General features: G+C 31.6%; 1 protein-coding gene across 1 annotated transcript in view; it reads left to right on the top strand.

The window, feature by feature from the left end:
* Positions 1-21086, top strand: part of LOC129229831 (protein scribble homolog) — a 116263-nt gene that overhangs the window by 26165 nt on the left and 69012 nt on the right. The window contains exons 12-20 of the mRNA XM_054864204.1: positions 1343-1456; positions 2556-2652; positions 4235-4398; positions 8482-8622; positions 11586-11712; positions 15380-15504; positions 17936-18013; positions 18835-18948; positions 19773-20129. Of these exons, the coding sequence (XP_054720179.1) occupies positions 1343-1456; positions 2556-2652; positions 4235-4398; positions 8482-8622; positions 11586-11712; positions 15380-15504; positions 17936-18013; positions 18835-18948; positions 19773-20129 (1317 nt within the window). The remainder of the gene's footprint in view (positions 1-1342; positions 1457-2555; positions 2653-4234; positions 4399-8481; positions 8623-11585; positions 11713-15379; positions 15505-17935; positions 18014-18834; positions 18949-19772; positions 20130-21086) is intronic.

The following is a 21086-nucleotide window of genomic DNA, read 5'->3' on the forward strand; positions in this document are numbered from 1 at the left end:
TGTTTAAAAAATATTTAATGTTCAAATAAGTAAAAATTTAAACTTTTCTTGAAAATATTTAAAAATTAAAAACTTAATGAGATGATTACATTTATCAAAATGCAATCTGTAAAAAATATTGCACAAACCGTAAACGTTCTCTTTCAGTGCTTGTAAATTGGATTTTGAATTTTGTTTTATTCTTACATATACAGTGAAATTTCGATACAACAAAATATCCCTTACAATGTACAAAACATTAGTATATAAAAAATCTCGTTTTAATGAAAAGGATTTTCAGAAAGTTCTTTTAACAAAATGGTTTTCTCAACGTCAGTTTAAATGATATTTACTTAATGCTGTTTTCGGCAATTAAAAAACAACTTTCACAAGTCGTAACGTGAAAACTCTGTACTTTTGAAATAGAGCTATTTAAGATGGATAGCCATTCATGCTGAAATGTAAGTTGATGTGTGTCAATAAAAGCTTGTGTCAAGCAGTCAATATCTGCACACTATACGTGAGGTACCCTGGAAATTCACAAGGGATCAGCAAGTTTTCAGCTTTTCTTGTGTGGCCAGTATAAGTGACTTTCATAAATTTGAATCCTTTATAATGTTCTCTGGGAGCAAATCTCTCATACAAAAGAAAATTACAGTTTTGAGAAGACGACTAATGAATAAAAGGTCAGTTTTTGATATTTTTCTCTTCGTCTTTTTCAGAATAAATTGTGTGTAATTATATTTTAGATCGTTAGTAATGGAAAGTATTGCAGATTTAATCATAATAGATAGTAGATTAGCAAAATTAACTTTTATGAAAAAAGAAAGTTTAAAGACGATTCCGTTATAACGAAATAATTTAATGGTCCCTTGGAGTTCATTGTAACGGGATTTCACTGTATATTAACAGTCAACTTCTGTAGCTTTTTTAGTGAAAAATGAAAGCAGTTGGAAAAGAGATGAACGTCATTGGTGCTTTTTTTTTTTTTTTTTTTTTTGTTCCCCTGGAGGACCCTTCAATTTGTGTTTTCAACAATCTACTTTTCCTACTTTTTTCCCGCTCTCGTGTCTAGATTGTATTACATAAAAAATGTTTACTTGCACTCAAACATTTAAATAGTATCTTTTATCCCAAAAGTTGAAACTTTAAAAGCTAAAATATTCCAAATTCCTGCCTGCATTTCAAGACTCAACATTATTTTTTCAAACTCATGAATATTTGGGGAAAAAAAACAATATAATGCCTTCATGATGATCTAATGACAAATTTAGGAGTCCCCCTTTTCTTATCTTATCGCTTTATAATTGCATGCTTTTTTTATAACTTCAGTATTGTTTTTGTTTTCCCTTTTGTTTTTTAGACTCAGTTTGTGCGGCATGACACGCCTCATCCTAGAGAGTTAAAAGCTAGGCACAATAAGTTGCTTGTAAGCAAGTCTAAAAGCATTGATGGTCATGTATTAGCCCATGAAGAGGTAATAACCTTTTAGAGCACTGCATTTTGAATGGCTGTTTTCTTTCTTTTTGATAAAATTTTTCAGCATAGTTATTAATTTATAGCTTGATCATGCTTTTATTCCTATATCCCTCTGAGTTATATGACTGTGCTTAAAATTCAATAACACTCTTTAAAAAATCTTTTTTTTTCCTGTTGATGTTTGTATTTTATCAAGGTACTTTTTTCACTTTCGATGATAATAAATGTTTATTTGTGTGTTTTACCTAGCAGTTCACTCGTTTTAAATTCAAAGGCTAAATGTAATTTTAATCATAATTATTTTAGTTTTTATTATCCAGCCCCAATATACTTAGGATTTAACTTATGTGGAATAATTAAACTACCCCTTACTTATGTTTGAATACACTAAGGGAAGATGCCAAGCAAACTTATTACATTATATAAAAATCTTATTAATAGTTATGATATTCTGCAACTTGTACTGTCCGTTTTTTCTGAACAGTATCTTCTGATTCTTATTCTGCCGTTGTACTGTTTTCACCATACACATAGCACTTTATTTAATTATGGATGAAACTAATATGTATAGTATTGGACACATAAATATAGATACTTTTGAGAAACATTTTGCAGCTTTTGCATGGCTATGTTTTCAGCACCTGAAAGTGCTTGCTCACTATTATCATTGCTTTGTCCCCAGATAAGAGTTAAAAAGCTTTGAACTCCAAATTTTGGTATCTAATTATTTAATAAAAATGTACTACTGTACTTATTTGTTCTTAGATTTTTTTTTTGCATGCATTGTTTCATTTATTTTTTTAAAATTATTTTTTAAGACTAGGTAGTTCTTGATATTTACAACAGATGAAGTATAAAAGTTACTGCTTGATACAGATTAGTTAAAGAAAATTTTACAGTAGCTTTGGTTGTCATCACTTCCCAGTAATTTAAATTGGATTTTTTTTTTTTTTTTTTTTGAAAACCTGTTATATATATCAAATATATTTATCCATCAATTTCAAATTGTGTATATTTATATACATGCAATATAATTCACTCACTTATATTAAAATGTAATGGAAGCATGTTATTCATAAATTAAGTTTAAATTTCAGAAGGGAAATGAAGTAGTTGACAGTTTTAGACCTCAAAGGTCCAGTATTACGTCAGTAACTTCATCCAGCTCTGAGACTTCAGCAACTCAATTCAAAGGTAAGCTCATTCTCATCATTTAGTAGACCCCCTCCCCCCCAAAAAAACATCTTTCATGTTTTTCTGGAAAAATTAATTTTTTTGCAAATTAATTGTATTTAATAGCCATATTTTCATAGAAAACATGAAAAATGTTAAATTCACAAAGAATACAGGCGTCTCTCGTATAACAGGGTACTTCTACAACACGGTTTTTACTTTGTTTTTATGAAACTTTTACGAAAAATTGTCTGTCTTGGGCTTATAAGTTTGGTTTCCCTGTATAACACTAACTTTTAAATACGTACTTGATTTTTCTCTTCAGTGTTCTTAAAGCAAAAAGGTGAATATTATTCTGTTTCCAATGCATTGTAAGAAAATAACAATAGGATTAAACATAAGCTAAAGTTGGCAAACGATAAATAAGAAATGTATTAGAAACAAAATATTAAATAAAATAAATAGAATGATTCTATTTATTTTATTTTAAATTTTGTTTTGTTATTGTTGCTCAGACAAACTTTTTTGCTACAGAAAAGCTCAGATTTTTTTTTTCTTATACAATGCGTTTTCTTCTTAGTACAGAAAGAAAAGCAGATAAAGTTTTTTTCTTGTTATGCATAATAGATTTAATTTGAGGTATGTAAAATAATTAAGTTTTATCATTTAAAACAACTTGTCTTTGTATGTTCTGGCTGCCAGTTTTCGTTTGAATGTTCTATTGAGCCGGAATTTCAGCTATTATTAAATTTGCACCTTATGACTCGTTTTCGATATAACACAATAGACATTCTTTGATTTACATTAATTCAAGGTCTCCTTTAACACGGTTTTGATATAACACCTAACAGTTTCGATGATTTATGATATGTATGTGGTTAATTAGGTTAAAAATGAGTTAAAAAAAATTTTATAAAAAAGTCTCATATAGCACGGTTTCGATACTACACAGAATGAATTAACCGTGTTATATGAGGAATGCCCCTGTATTTGCAACCCATGTTATTTTTTCTCTAAAACATCATTTTACGTAAAACTTCTACTGTTAAAAAGAAGAAAAACCCCTTTTTTATTCAGGGTGGCAAAAATTATCTAAATTAATCAAATCATCAGGCAACCATTAATTTTGAGTAAACAGGGTGTTTTGTAAATTGTTAAATTAAAATTTTGTGAAATATTTGCTTTGACAGATATTCTCCTATATTTCCCATGTTTTCTCACTAACTCCTACATTTTTTTTCGTCAAATGGTAAATGGTCTTGTGAATATTTAAAAAAATTTGGCTTTTCAATAGTTTTTCTCATAATATTTTCTAATGATTCAAAACTTGTAAGAGTTTCTGAAATGTTTCATTCTGATTTAAAAATGCATTACTATTAATTATTGTCATTTGGGTTTCTAAACGATCCACAAGCAGTTTTTCTTAGCGATCCAGAAAACCAGCAAGTTCTGATAGTCGAGTTAGCAATGGTCTCGAGCATTCTGGATAATTGATTCTCTACTGTATGGGCACTTTGTACAAATATTACTTTCTTTATTCAAGAAAATAAAACTATATATAAGCTGTATTAATTTGTGGGTATCTATTATTTACTGATTTCAGATGCTGTTCAGAGCTTAGCAGACATTCCTGATTCTGATGATCTCCCTGAGACAGATCAAATGCCCGAGGAAAATTCTGCAGATGTTGAAAACCGTCCTTTATATCGAGCTCAGACTAGAGAAGATCTGTTGGATGAAGAATCTGCTGGGGATAGTTCTGATCAGGTGAAGAAAAAAAATGTATTTGTTAAATTTTTTCTTCGAATATTTGAAGTCTCTTAATGGTGGTGGTACCTCTAAATTTATACATAATTCAGATGATGATTGAAACCCTGGTAATACTCCCAAGGAAACTTTTCAGGAGAGTGTAAAAGGTAAAATAACACTAGTAAATAACTATAATTGAATTTTTTTCGATGTAAAATTATATTCTCATGGCTCGATGCATTGTAAGATTCCACATACAATGAGGTACTAACCTGAAAATGGTCAGTTTTAGATCTACGTTAGTCCAGCTTTGAGGCACATATTCGTTTCGGTGAGAATGATCAAAATTAAATGAATTATTTCTAGGTTCAGTCAGCTCAAATTCTTATATGACTTTCTAAAATACATTGCATTGTAAACAGTTACCAATAACGATCTTTTGAAATAGCCAGCAACCTTGATGATATCCAACTAACGGAAAAAATATATAATTTTGAAAAAGGCTCGGGTTTTTAAAAATTGACAAAGTTTGAAAAACTGTCCCATAATTCAACAAAGCAATTAAATTATATAGAGGCTTAAGAAAATTTTGAGTTTAATATTTAGTAAAACTGTTTTAGCTCAAGTTTGTCAATTTTTTCTCCTTATTAATGTTTTTTAAACAAAGTATGCTTCTTTTTACTTTTTTGACTTAAGAAAAAATAGTTGTAAATAAAAACTAACAAAAACGTCTGAAAAACTATTGTGTAGACATTGTACAACTTCTTAGAATGTCTATTAAATCGTTAGAGAGCTGAAATTGCTACAACAAAACTGAATGGAGCATGTAAAAGAAACAAAAATTCAATATAAAAGTTATTTTGAGTTTAGCAGAAGAACATTTTAAATTTTAATATTACCTTGGTTATAGGCTTTCAATCTGCATGGCAGATTGAAAGCCCTAGGGAGGCGTAGAATTATTACAGAGCACTTAGCTATTATAAAAGTAAAAATACACACGCTCGAAAAAATAAGTAAATAAAATAAAAATAAAAAAGTAAGAATCGGCAAATTGTTTCTTTATGTCATTCATGTTTGAACAGCGATATATTACTTTGAATAGCAGTATATTTTCAATGATGCCGCAGTTCAAGAATTTTTTTTTCTCAAAAACTGTACTGAATTAATATTTCACTAATGTATTATTTTACATATTACAGTAGAGTCCCGACTTACGCGAGGGATGCGTTCCAAGACCCCTCGCGTAAGTCGAAATTTCGCTTTGTAGTAAAGGGTATGTTTACGACTTTTTGATAAACATAAACAATTATTTTAGGCACTTTCTAAACACCCTTTAGACTGCTTTAAAACATTTCATAAGTATGTGTCAACGTGTTCCGCTTAAATAACTGATATTATACTGCATTTAATAAAACGCTACGTTATTCAATATAAACTGTTATGATGCACAAAATCAATGATCAATGGGAGAGTGAGACAAAGGCCAATACTGTATGTACAGTACGCAGCAATGATAACGAAATGCAACACCATTACACTACTCTACGGTAGATAAAGTAGTAATAATTGCTATAACTGAAAAACAGAGGATAATAATGGTTGGTGCTGTGAAGCTCAACCAATCGATATCAATGTTCTCCTCCTGCATTTGGAGGGTCTTCACTTTTTCTTCTAATTTTACGAAGCTTTCTCTTACCTAGTTTAAGCTGAAACAGCACACTTAGATACTACTATGTTAAATTAACTTTCACATTTAGAGTGGAAAATTCAAAATGATTATTTGTATACACTAACAAAGCGATGATTCGACTAGTACGGTGTGGAAGCCTTCCTACTCCAGTGAGTCATCCATTCACGAAATCAATATTTAGTAGTCAGTATCGAAGACTATAATTTCGCCCAGTGATTCCTTTCTGAAAATTTTTGTGTTGCAGACGAGGAATTCACGTCAGCTCGAAAAATCTTTACTCGTGAAAAACTCATGTTATAGCCGTTCCGCGTAAGTCGAATCGCGTTGTAGCGCGAGTTGACTGTATCAATACTAACATTGCAATATAATAGGGAAGTTGCAACCCATAAAATATTCTTATTTTGAATATTGGATATTGTTAATTGACCCTCAAAACTCAAAAAGTTACCATCCCCGAATTTTGAAACACCATGATTGATTTTTAATGAATTTTTAAAAACCCACGCTCAAAAGCGTGCTCTTCTGAAACGTCACGAGCTTATGTCACAGGGCTGTAGGGGGCAGCCTTCCATGAAAGATTCCCTGTTGTTGCTACAGACGTTTTGAGAGCGTCAATATTTTTATTTTTAACAAATTTAATAATCCTTTTCAACACACTAAGGAGGCTGGATTCGTTAAGCGTCAGCTTAGTCAGCTTAGTGGCACAGTCTAATAATCTTTCTCAAGTAACATCAATTCGAATATTTCCTAGAGAACGGGTGTTCGAATATTTCCTAGAGAATTAGAGATTTGATGTTCCAGAAACGCCGATGCCTAGTGTGTCTTAAACGAAGCCAACTGCACTTTCGTCGGTTTCTCCTTGTCCGCTGAAGCAGCGGAAGAGCGGATGACGTCACATTCGCTTGAACTATAAAAATTATTTAAAAAAAAAAACTACTTATCGTGTCGCAAAAGTTTTTTCACCGTGATGTTCATACATGTTATTCTATCATATAAAAATAAAATTGAAAATTCGAAAACTTCCCTATTATTAATAGGTGTTGGTGCATTAAAACTATTGCTTTCAAACTCATTGAATAAATTGTAACTGCAGAGTAGCATTTATGAAATTGGATTGTTACAAATGTGAAGGAGGGATTTCTTCTAGGAAAAAGAAGGATTCATGTGCAAATACTTAGAAACCACTGATTAGGTTTTTGGGAGCTAGTGCAGGAAAGAATTTTAGAGATTCATGACAGAAGTATCGACAGTGTTTAGCATGATTGAAAATCATTATTGAAATTATCGCTATTGGAATACTGCAAAATGTTCACAAACTGACACTGAATTAAGCAACTCAAATTTGTGACCAACTTGGCATTCAAAAGTTTGCCGATAAATCATCAGGTGATTCCACTCAAGGAGTTGACACGAGAATAGGAGAAAGTCGCCAACATTTTTAAGTAATGCAGTTGGTAGACAAATTTAATTTTAAATTCTTTGGGCTTTTTACATTCAATATTTTAAAACATATTTGAAGGTGTAAGGTCTGTTCATATATTGAATTCTTCGTCACCTCCTAGTAATGAACTTATCTGATGCAGCTTTCTAATGGCTTAAAAAATAAGCATAAGTAAGCCCTTTATTGGGGAAGAATAAAGATTTGCATAAGTACTGTACTGTCTGTTCTCAAACTCTGCGACTAGCAGCCACAAACGCTTACGACTGAGAAAGGGGTGATGAGTTGATAACACACACTTACCAATGTTTTCAGTTTTTGATTATTTGTTACTTCCTTCTTGCTATTACTTCTATTTTGATAAAATCAGAAGAAACCTGACGCATGCGCAAATTCGAGGAAGTTTTTGCTTTGAAATATCAATCAGTAGTCTGTATTGATTATTCTTTTGAATTTAAGAAGCAGTACTGCTACTTAAATTATCAAAAGTAAATCACCAAGAAAGGAGCTAGTATTCTCCAAAGGTCTCGTGGAGCCTTGCCACTTCACTCTGCTAAATTGGAGATCATAAGAATTTACAGAAATGCGTTTCCTCATGTTACTTCCCAAACTGCTGAGGGTTAAACCCTGGAGAAAACTGTGAGACTAGTCCCACTAGATCCCGAATTCCTCTCGAGCTGCTGCTGTGACTTCAGACTTTTAACAGAACACGATTGTCTCAATGCCTATTTGTTCCGTTTTCACCTGACGGATTCTCCGACCTGCAATTTATGTAACTCTGGACAAGTCATGGACGCTGCTCATCTGGACGATTGCTCCGCAGTAATTTTAATTGTGTTGTTGAAAAATATTGGAGAGCACGTGGTTAATGACCTAATGGCATTTGTGAAATAAAAAAAATTATAAAGCAAAGTATATGTTTTAAAAATATACTCTCCTTGATTTTATTCTAAAAACATGTTTATTATAAAAGGATGCTGAGAAGCATGTGGGATTCGATGCAGATGTGGATGAGCAGTCTGACCGGCCCAACAAGTTGCATCGTCGAGATACTCCGCACCATCTTAAGAACAAAAGAATAAATATTGTTGACTCTCAAAAGGACCAAGAAAAAGTAAGTGTAAGTTGTGGAATTTTATTATAGTTAAGTGTATAATCAGTTTTCTTCCACAATGATATTTTTTTTAAGAAAGTGTAATGTTAAATTTTTAAAGAAATCCTGATAAGTAATTCTGTTTTTAAGTCTTCTTTGCAACTTTAAAATTCAGTTTTATAAATGGCATTTAAGTTTTAAAATATTGTTTTTTCATAAAAAGAATTATCTTCAGGTTTCAGCGGGGCCAGCGACAGGGGGGGGGGCAGTGGGGGCAAATGCATAGGGGCCCAGGACTCGCAAGGGCCTGGATTCACAGAGGCTGATGAAATGTGCTTAAAATGTATGTTCGTTGTTAATTCAAATGCCTATAGCTGCTTTTTTTTATCAATGTAATGTGCTTAATGTGCAGAGAATGATTAGTTTAGCTTCATTCTAAACCAATATTAAGCACTTAGTATGGTGTCTTAGCTGTGAGAAATTTCCAAGAACCGTGGTGCCTGCCTTGCACTGGTCGCTTACAGGCCCCGCAGAAGCAGTGACTCATTACCCTTCCAACCCACCCCTTCCTATTCTTTACAACAGGTTTCAATTTGACTGAACGTTAAACAACACAATACTAAGCCTATGTTTCTTTCAAGCTCGCATTTAGTGCTGTTTTTATGTTCGTGTGATTAGTTTTGTACAGCTCAGTGCTGTGTTTAGAAGATTAATTTAACTGACTATTTTTTCTAGTCTTTGTATTGCTGGGGGCCCAGCTACTATCTAGGGGCCCGGACTTCTTAATTGCACAGGGGCCCAAGAATTCTGTCGTCGAGCCTGGGTTTCGGACTGCATTAAGTATACCATATGAAGGGATTTATGTTTTCAATGTGATTGGAAGCATATAACTGATTGTGTTTTTCTATAACGCGTTCATGTATGCCACTTTTGGGCATCAACCTTGTGTTTGGCATGAACAAATCAGTGCCAAGCAAATCAGCGCCAAGCAAACATTGGTTTACTACTTTTGCTAAGAAAAATTCAAAAGTGGAAAACTTTCTGACAACTCATTTGGTTACTTCCATTCTATCTTTTTGCAGAACAAAATACAGTCGAACCTCGTTATCATGACACCTTTGGGACTGTCAACAAAGTGTCGTCATAACCGGAATAGTTTAAAAAATTCATAATTAAACATTAATTAACCATAAAATTAGATTTAATAAAGAAATTAATACTGTTTATGTTTTTAATTAGATTTAACTAACGTAAATTTAAATTCTTGAATATAACAAAAATTATTCAAAAAAAAAAAAACTTTTCTTACTAATTATATATATTTTTTTTCAATTCTACAACTTTCCAATTAAATGTTTGATGAATTTTTTAATGACATTTGTCACACTCCTTCTTCCACAAAATTACCAGCAAGAAAGAAACCAATTCAAAACTGTTCACTTTTGTCTGCAATTTGATTAGATTTTGACTGCTGAGCCCCACCTTTCGAAGGTGAAAAAACCTTTTCTAATCTTTTTATCCACTTTAAGAGTTGTGTATTCATTTTCAATCTAATGAGGAGCCCCTTATCTCTTTTTCTCTCATGGGAGAAGCTTGTTGTGACCCCTTGCAGTTTAACGTAGCTATGGTCTTTCTCTTTCTTTTCTTGCTGTTTCCCTCGTCCAGTATAACAATCTACCTGCTTTGAATTCCTGTCTATTGTCTTTCTTGTCAAAGTCTGAAATCTGTACCTTTCAAAACTTATCTACTCGCAACCCACCATTCTTGAGGTGTCATGCCTAGTCAAATCTCCTGTCAGAGTCCAAAGTTCTTACAACAAACATTTTCAGATGTCTTCATTATTTTACTGAAAATTTTTCAATTGCAAAGAAATATTTTATCTAGTCTACACAGCTCGAAATGTCGTCGTAACCGGAGTTGTACGAAAAAAACTGGCGAAAAACCCGGAGCCACTTAACATTAAAATTATATGGCATAAGTTCGGAACTTTGAAAAATGGACATGACATCCAGAGTGTCGTGAAATCTAGGTGTCGCGATAACGAGGTTTGACTATAATTGTATGTCTTACGGAAGTATCCAATCCAATCTTAAATTGTGATTTTTGTTTCATGCTGATCAATTAACATTAAAAGACCTTGAAATAATATTGCAAAAAGCAAGATTAAAATTTTCAATGAAAGTAATGCATACTATGTTTAAAAATCAGCACTATATCTTATTTATAAATCTTAAGCTAAAGAGTTGTAATAATTTAATAAATACCTTATGTATAAAATATTTAAGTATACTCACTAGGGTGATCCAATCATAAAAATTTCAGAAATTATATTCTCCTCAAGCATGCCCTTGTTCTGTATGGCATTATATTAAGGAGAGAAAACAAAGACGAATTGATGAATATTTCGGGGTCACATTGATTTTGCATTTAGATGCTAATTTAACATGAAGCAATGAAGTTTTTGCTAACACCGATAATAGTGAAAATTTTTTACTAATGATATAATTATGTATAGAAATATTATGGGAAAGATATTTTACATTTACGAACATCATAATACATACAAGGTTCTTAACATACATACAACATTTTCTTTATTATTGAGATTTAATTAAGTCATTGGCTATCAGCCTAACCTTTTTGGGCATTGAAAAAATTTCTCAGTGTAGTAGAACTAATAGAAGATGATCAAGATTTCTCTTAATAATTTTAGTAAATTGTCAGTAAATTGGTTTGTTTCAAAATGAATTATAAACAGTGGAACTTTTACAAACGTGCAGTAGTTTGAAACTTAACAATTAACTCACGTAAACATTCTCTAGTTCATCCAAATTTTGGTTTGGTAATTTGCTTTTTTTAGTGGAAGAAGGGCAGCAATTTGTGGAGATAAATATTTCTAACTTTTATCTTTTTCAAATCATTTTGGATCACCCTAGTGCACGCTTGTTCAGTTCATTGCAGTTAGGCATCCTTGTGTTCTTTAGGTTCTTGCTATATTAGCACAAGCAGAAAAAAAAGATATCCCTTGTGAATCAGCATCCCAGAAGTCACTGCCTCTGATACCTAATGATTTAGATTCAAAGAAGGATCTACAGCAGCCATCAGTAAATGGTAGGATTTTCTAAAATTTTTGTAGCAAGTTCTATAAAACATGGTTTGTATGCTTTGAAAACCTTGAAAAATGTATCTTTAATCCTTGAATTTTCTGATTTATTTAAAAAAAGATGCATTAAAGAAACTTGTCAAAAATTTTTTACTAAAACTTTAATACAAAACTATTTTTACCATTAATAACTCATTTAATAAGAACTTTATATTTGGAATCTTGCCAATGTGTTGCCAATCATGCAAAGCCAAGTTCAAATGCCAAGATCATTGTTGAGTTTGTGTTTCGCCAAAAATAGTATTGTTTGAATCCTCAATCCTTTTGCATCTTGTTAATTATTATTTTTTTAATTTAAGTTTGTAGCTCTTTTTACATATGCTACCTTAAATCCTCGTATTTTATTCTTTATTTTAACTATTTATTTCATTAATTTTATTTGAATTATTAAAGAATTGACCACAGCAGTGAGCACTATTATTGCTGAATCTGCAGGTTCAAATACTAGCACTCTTGAATGGTACGTGACTACAAACAATGTATTATATGCCAAACTTATATGCATATCAAAGTCATGGCTTATATAAGAGGAACGGATTAAAATATCATTTGTTTCCTAATTTCAGTCACAGCAAAACTTTGAAGTTCTGTTGATTTTAAAATTACTTCTGATTGTTTAAAAATGACTTATTGTGCTACATTAGTCTTTAACTTTTCAGTTTTTCTTTTGTAGTTGCTATTTTAGATCAGTGGTAATAAAACTGATCCTTACTGCCCACACTATTAAAGATTAAATTTTTAGCTTTAATAGTGAGGTGTAAAAGTGTTTGTCTAATGCTGAAACTTATGTAAACTTGAACCAAATCAACGCTTCTTTGTTTTTATTATTGTAAAAAGATTCACAATTTCAAGTAGTCCCCTAACTAGCCCTTGAAGAAGTTCATTTTATTGAACCCTTGAACACTCCTTAAAGAAAATTAAATGTTGTGTGTTATATTTTGAACAGAAAGGAAAACTGTTAAAAACAAATAATGTTGGCTGAGGAAAGTTACACACGGTTAACAAATTGACTATCAGAAAAAGAATGACCGTAGCAAACTATTCTAAATTTTCCATCTGAAAAATTTATTTAATTACATTATGTTATTTGAACTGAGATAGCAATAAACATTCAACTCTCGATGCCTCGAAGTCGCTAGGAACCGGCTAAAACGTTCAAGTTATTGGTAGCTCGAGTTATTGGAATTTTCTACAACAGCCTCAAGAGTTTGGGACTTGATTAAAACTTCGAAATAAAGGACTGTTTGAGTTATAACCTTCGTCTTATCGAGATTGGACTGTATAAGTTTTTCTTGAACTAAACTCAGTGGCGCAACAGTCCATGGGGGCCACGGCTTGTGCCTCTCTGTTTTCATGACCGAGGGCTCTGGGGTGCAAGGCAGACATTCCGGTTAGGTGGTGAGCCCAATGCTTAACCCCCGTCGTTTAGTTCCCATGCACATTAGGCGCTAATTTTATCGACCCACTGAAGAGAAGCAAAACTGAGTTGACCTCGCCCAACCCGAGAATGAGACACTGGTTGTCGCTGTGGAAGCTCAAAGCTCTCCCACTAAGCTTCATAAATTTCGCTTGAGTGCAAAAATTCAATTTAAATTTATTGCTTACTAGTTGAAGTTTGCTGGTGTTTTATTATTATTATGAAGAATAGCGTATGCAATTTTGATGATTAATACTTTTTAGAATTATAGTCGACTCCCGCTATAATGAGATTCGACTTACGCGAAATGGCTATAACGGGAATTTTTCAAATTTATAGCTAATGTGAATTCTTCGTCCACAACACAAATTATTTTTGAAGGAAGTGTTGTATTATTTAAGTCTTTGATCATTCATTTTGTGCACCTTAAGGTATTTCATGCTGAATAAAACAACTTTTTTTAATTTTAAAAATAGAGTAAAAATTTAGTTTTTTAAGTAAGAAACTGTAATTTACAGTTGAGGAATTCTTAGAAGCAGTTTGAGGGGTATTTATAAGTGTCTAAAAGAGTTTGGTATGCTTCTAAAAAAATGTATACCAAAATTTTCCAGAATGGGAAATTTTGACTTACGGGAGGAGTCTTGGAACGCATCCTTTGCGTAAGTCAGGACTCGACTGTACTTGAATTTTGAATAAATGTGCTAATATATTTATTTTAAATATGATTATTTATAATTGAAACATTTAAGTTGCAGCAATAACTACATTTAGTTGGTCAAAAAATAAAAATGGTGAGCTTTGCATTCTTTAATGTACCCTACTTTAGCTAATTTGACTTTCCTCTGTGTATCACACCTACATGAAAATGAATGCTTTTGAAATTAGGCAGTCAAGTGCCATCTCTGATTGCCACTTTACGACTGAAGTTTTATAGTTTTATAATAAACAGATTGTGGAAACTTTATAAAATAAAAGGGTATTTAAAATATACTGTCTGTTTTTAAGATTTTTTTTCCTTATTGCTGTCATTTAAAAATCTAACTTGTTGCATCTTGTGCTCAGTGCTTGTGCTGACTCCTGATTGACCAAATTTCCACTGACTGTCCAATTTAACTGACTGTAGTTAATTTAAGTATGAAAATCAAAAAAAGAGTTGTAAAAAAATTGAGAAGTTTATCATTATGATTTAGAATTAAGAAATAAAAAAGGGGGATCTGGTTACTAGTGCAATAAATATTAATCTCCATTGATGTGATGTTGTCAAAGTCGAACATCCATTCTTCAAAAGAAAAAAATGAGTGAAATTTTTAAACATTCCTCGTAATGGTGTGTAAAAAGTCTTTCAAATAATTCCGCTCACTCTAGAAATGCTTATTAAGTATTGCCAGATTTTCCTGTATATTCACGGTGGCGTTTAATCCATAGGTTCTAAAATCAGCCTGAAGAAAAAAAATCTTCATATAATCCCCGGATAATACGGTGCAAAAAAAAAGTTTTAATTTTACACACAATTTTAGCAACTATTAATTAAAAACGAAGAAGTAATAACTTTTAAGGTAGATTCAAAACTAATATAAAAAATGAAATGAAAAATAATGATTTCTTCTCAAAATTTTGTCATAGTATGCTAATTACTTGATGACAAAGAGTCAAGAAGAAAGGAGCAAACAGTCTAATCTTGTGCAAATGAAGGCTTCTTCCTTTACTGTATGTTGTTTATTTTACATAGCCTGAATTGTGTAAGACAACATACAAGCCGGGTAACGGTCTCGGCGAATCCTGCTGTAAATATTGAGGTTCAATGCGTTGGTGTTAAGAAAAAAGAAATGCAGATAATCCTCATTAATTTTATACCAATAGGCAACCCACGGCTTATATGCAAGAAAATGTGGTATGTTTAATTGTTAAAGGTTATTCAATGCTATTTAAGTGTTAAAGAATGTATTAATCTATCATATAATGCATTTTTTAAAAATCATTTTCTACTTTAGCTGGAATTTTTGTTCATGAGATTATCCTAGTGTCATTTGAGCTGGTTAATCAGAAGTCTACTTTTTTAAATATTTGTTTTGCTTGCTCAACTGGTTTTGCTGTATGGCAAAAATAAGTTAAAATTTTTATTTGACTTTGAATATTGCAATTGTGATAAAATTTATTCTCAACAGTATGTTAATAAGTAATTTCATTTGTTCAAAAAGGTATCATGAAATCTGCCAACTCTTCAGAATTGGAAAAAGAAATCATTATAAGAAAAACTAATTCAGGATTAGGTTTGAGTATTGCTGGTGGTTTTGGATCAACTCCATATAAAGGCACAGATGAAGTGAGTGCATCTTTTTTGTATAATAAATATATATATAAACTTTTTAAAGAAACCTATAAAGGAAGTCCACATGTAACCTCCCCCCCCCCCAAAGAAAAAAAATCATTTGACAGATCATGCTGTCTTTATTATCATATAGAATCTATTTCTTGATTCAAATATTAGGGGGGAGGGGGGATTGTGTGCATCTCTCAAGATTTCCTATCCAAAAAAAAAAAAAAAACTTTTACATGTGTTTCGAAAAACCACTAACTTTCCAGGCATCATTTCCATTCACGGGTACTGTATCCCCATCATTGTTCAAAGGAGTAAATTGATCAATTTTGCTTTTAGGAAATGCAACTTGTAACATTCAACTGTGATTCATAATTTCCTAGTTTCATTAACTGCTTTAAAAGTTCTGAAAACTTTCCAACTTGAAAAATTTTGGACTATCAAACCATTGTAAATTTTTCTTTTTCATCGTCTTCCAGCACATCCAATCTGTCTTTTTAGTGTCAATACCTTTAGGCGCCGTTTTAATTTGTACTTTCACACTAAACTAAATGGACTCGTTCTTAGAAAAGCTACATAGGGCTACTTTTACATATCAACTGCAGTGGGAAAAACACCTCTAAACAGATTTGAGTTTAGAATCAAATTAGAAACGAGAGAAAGGCTGAAATTTTTTCACAGTATCCAAAGAAAATTTTTCTTAAATTCAAGTTACTGTCTGCTATTCAGAGAAAATTGAATAGAACAACATATATTAAGGGACTGAGGACAAAGAAAAAAGTCCACTAATTGGAGGTGTCCGCTATTTGGAGTTGTATGTTAAAGAAGGCTTTACTGTATATGTAGCAAACCAAACTGAATAAACAAGATGTCCCTTTAGCCAGTCTTGCATAATATAGACGAACGCGCGAACGGCGTTCGCAGAAAATGTTTGGCTCTGCAGAATTTTTTTTCAAATTGTTAATGTTAATTAATTATATATATATATATATATATATATATATATATATATATATATATATTAAAGGGAATTTTTTAAAAAAATCCCAGTTTGTTTCTGTTAAAGTCTTTTTCCAAAAGCCTTTTAAAGTACATGTGTGAAAAAAAATAAATGGTTTTGGCAGCTTTCTTCAGTTGGTGAAAAATAAGCGAACTTTATTATTCTAAAAAAAAAATTAAATGATTTAAAGGTTTTTTTGGCCTTTTTCATATTTGAATATAGATTTAATTATTTATTGAAGGGGCGTGGGCACCCATATGCAAAATTGTAAGGGGGGGCTCAGATATTTTCTGCATGGTTTAGCAGGATATTTCCCCCCCTAGACACCGATTTCAGTACAGATTAGAATTATTCAAGTTTGACATTTTTGATAAATTATTCATTAATGGCTGGAAAAGAAATGTTATCACATTTTTGCAAAGAAAAAAGTATTAAAAGCAAGCATGTTCTAATTTCTAGGAGTGGGGGGGGGGGGGGGGCTTGAGCTCTCCTATATGGGCACCCTTGTTCAAGGGTGAGTTAGGCAAATTAATTATTTGCAGAAAATTTTTCAGTTAGGATCTGTGTTTGCGGAAAGCTTTCCATTTTATCTAAGTCTGCCTTTAGCCCTGCTTTCATATTTACTGCGGTTGTAGTAAGAGATATTCACTGTATGTGGGGTAATAAAAGTGAAATTTACTCACAGAGTGCATGCTACCATGCTAAGCAAAAAAGTGGTCCCCGCAACTGAGCTCCATTTAGACACCACTTTTTCAGAATTAAAAAATATTTTCTATTCACAAATGACTATAAACAATGTATAAAAGTTAAACTATTACTACAAGCCGCCCAATGGCAATAACTCAGTTTTGATAAAAAGTGGCGTTGCGACTTTTCTGCTTAGCGTGGCCGTATTTTTTTATAAGAAAAGCATTTTGTAAAAAGAATCTCGAGGATTGTTTAAAACTTGATATTTTATTTTAACATTTCAAAATCCTCCCTGGGCAGATCAAGTCAGACCTTAAACTTTTTAAGCCACGGAATGCACCAGTACAGTGTTTCTCAAGCAACAGGCATTCTCCCCTTTTTATGAACTATTTTGATGGTTGAATTTTCAAAATAATCAAGCTTTTAGTGTACAATTTTATTTGTATGAAGATCTTATTATAAGGTAAGTGCACTTATGGCAGATATACCCCCAAAGCGGATAACTTCTTTGAAAAATATAGTAAAATAGTTCTTTTTCACCAGCTAGGTGACCCCCTGAAAGAATGAGGTGGTAATTTCTATGGGGCCACTTAGCTAGGTAAAAATTTGTATTTTGTGTGCTGTGTAAATTATAGGAACACTGACCTTGATTATTATTATTTGGATTTAGGTTTTTTAAAATATTATGAAACAAAAGTTAAATGTTTGTTGTATACTTTTGTTAATTTTTATTCTGAACTTTTATTTTAGGGCATTTTTGTTTCTAAAGTTATTCCTGGTGGTCCGGCTGAAGCTGCTGGTCTAAAGATTGGTGATAAAATACTCTCTGTAAGTTTTTTTTTTGGTTATTGTAAATGTTTCATACATGTATCAGAGAATTTAAAGGATGTCCCCTTTCAGATAACTCTGAATAATTTGAGTTAATTCCACTACTCAAAAGCCTTTATTTGTACTTCTGACCCTTTTCTGCAGAAAGCATAAACAGAACATTTCTCAGTTCTCATTGGTTAGCTCATTGGCCAGACAGCCACACAAAACATTATTAATAAGGACACCATAGTCCTTGATGGAAAGAAAATTTCCGATACAAATACTGACAGCTGTTGTTGAAAAAAATACAATAATTCTGATTAGTAATTATTACTCTTAGCATTTTGTCCCAATGTTTTGTAAATTGCTAATAATCCTTGATGATGACATACTTGAGATTACATAAAGTTAAAAAAAAAATTTTGTGCTTTACTGACGTGCAGTCTGGCATACTTTTACTATTGGTATAGCAAATGGGTCACCTAGTCTGCAATTAACAAAAATGTAAGTCTTTTAATGTTGAAAAGTGTGAAATCATTTTTAAAGTTTATGAACTGGATATCCAGTTTATAGCAATATGGTGGCTAATGACAGTCTAAACTTCAATCAATCTAATTCATTATATTCAGTTATATATTACTATTTTTTACAGTTTCTAATGAATTTTAGTGCTTTCACTTCAACTAAATTATGAATTTTCTGCAGTTTATTTGAAGTCTCTTAAATTGAGTCACTGTTGCATGCATAAAATGGAGGGGAGTATCATTAAGGTCTCTTGTCTTTTATTATGCAACATTATTTTAAATAATAAATCTTGAACTTTTTTCAAAATATTTCAGGTAAATAATAAATTATTGGAAGCTGTTACTCATCTTGACGCAGTAGATGCTTTAAAAACAGCTGGTGATACCATGTATATGCTAATCAGAAGAGAACCAGATATTGTTCATGATGTAAGTTTTTTGTTTTCCGTTTTAATACCTTTTTATAATGTGTCTACAGATTTATTTAATTTCTTATTGTGCTTTCTGTTGTCTTGAAAAGATTTCAATGCACATTGAAACTTCTCTAAGGTGACCTCCTCCTGTTCCAGTGAAAATCGTGGAAAAGTGATCACATAATGGAGGTTCTTTTAAATTAATTAATAGTATCATTAAACATGTGCATTGTTGTAAAAGCAAATTAAAAAAAAAAAACTGATATATTGTTCTCCCAATCAACCAGGCTAATTACCAAGAACTGTGACACAGAAAATAGGGAAACACGGATAATCTGAAACAGTTTATAAAACATTATTTTTGTGTAATAATATGAGATAAATTTAAACATGATAGATGGTATGTAGTAATTAAAGCTAAGCAAAACTTATTAAGCATACAGTATTAACATTTATCATGAAATGAATTTTGTTAATAAAGTTAACTAATTCATTTCAAGGTTTAATTTAAGTAAACATAGATTTATCTATTTTGTGTTTTGTAGCTTTTCAAATAATATAGGTTTTCAAAGCTTTCTTTGATTCAAGTCATTGATTTAAAAGCTTTTTTTTTTTTTTTTCACTACATGTGTGTTATAAACTTATATTTTTAGAAGTGAAGATTCCTTTAAGATGTGGGATAAAGTCAATGAAGTGTTTTTATACCCAAAACATTTTAAGGAGTGATTTCAAAAGTGTACCAATTTTTTAAAAATAATGATTTGAATCTTTTTCAATACAAATACAGTATTTAAACTTTCTGCATTGTACTAAAAAATGTATTCATATTTTATTTTTTAGGTGTCCTTAGAGTCAAATGTACATATAGATATGATAGAAAATGGAAATGGTATTGTTTCTGAGCATATTGTTCCAAATGGAGATGAGTCTACCAAAGAAGTCATTCAAAACTTAAATGAACTTTCAGTGTGTGATTCAGAGCAAACTATGCAACCCACAAATGTGCAACCAAACAAAACACTAGTGCAAAATGAAAGCTGTGATTCTTTTCCAAATACTCAGAAAGAGGCATCTATGAAAAACAAACTGAATCTTACTATCGATATTCCCAAAGATGAGGAACCTGCTTCTGTTAAAAATGAACCTGTGTTACTTGAAAATAAAAATGCAGCAGAAGAATATGATATTAAATTTGAGGTAAAATCTTCTTTTAATTGTGGTTTATGTTGTCGCACTGGGTCTTTTAAACATTTATTAGTTCTAATTATGGAATCAGAATTGAAAGTGTAAAAAAGGAAGGGTTGGGTTCTTCTGCTGAAAATGCCGTACTAGCCTTTGAAGCAACTCCCATGGGGTTGGATCCTGGTCCAAGGGAGAAAACTAGGAAGTTTGCTGCTGGAGGATGTGAGATTGCAAAGCAGCCACCCATTGACTTTTCAGTAGGGGATTGGAAGTACTTGTTAAAAAAGATAGCTCAAATGAATCTTCACCATAGCCATGTTGCATCTTGCCTACAAGTTCAATCAAAAATGTGTTTTGAAATTGAAAAAAACTAATTAAAATTCCTTTAAGGATAATTAAAATGTAAATTTGTTTTGAAATTTGAGTGATAATTTTTTTATGAGGACAGTACATGATTTTCATTGTACAAAAAAGTAAGAGGTCTATTTCCTTACATTCTTTGAATGGTGTGAAATTTGAATTGCAAAGAAGTTTCCATATGATCCAAGTTTTCAGTAATCTGATATTGCATGAGCCCCAATTTGAATTTTCGAGACTATTGTATTTTTTTTCCTTTTAAAATATTTAATTTCCTTTTGACGCTATTTTTAAACAAATGCAATTTCAAAGTGCTCTTATTTTGAATTTAGCAGAATGATCAATTTCACAAGTTAGGTGGTGAGAATAAGTCACTAAAACCAATATTTGGCTTTAATCTTGCATTTTTTCCCCCTGTTTTGTTTTCAAATAATTTTTTCTTTCCTTGGAAAAGAAAATATGTGCATGAAGGGGAGTCTAAAGATCTATCTCCTACTTTAGCAATGTCTGAAAGTAAAGTGCTCCGCCATTTTTTCCTCTTTTTGTTAGGGAGTGGCAAATTAAAACAATAGGACTAAATTCCTGCTATTTCCATCCTGGATTCACTGCACAATG

Source organism: Uloborus diversus, chromosome 9 (genome assembly GCF_026930045.1).
Source record: "Uloborus diversus isolate 005 chromosome 9, Udiv.v.3.1, whole genome shotgun sequence".
Classification (NCBI taxonomy): domain Eukaryota; kingdom Metazoa; phylum Arthropoda; class Arachnida; order Araneae; family Uloboridae; genus Uloborus; species Uloborus diversus.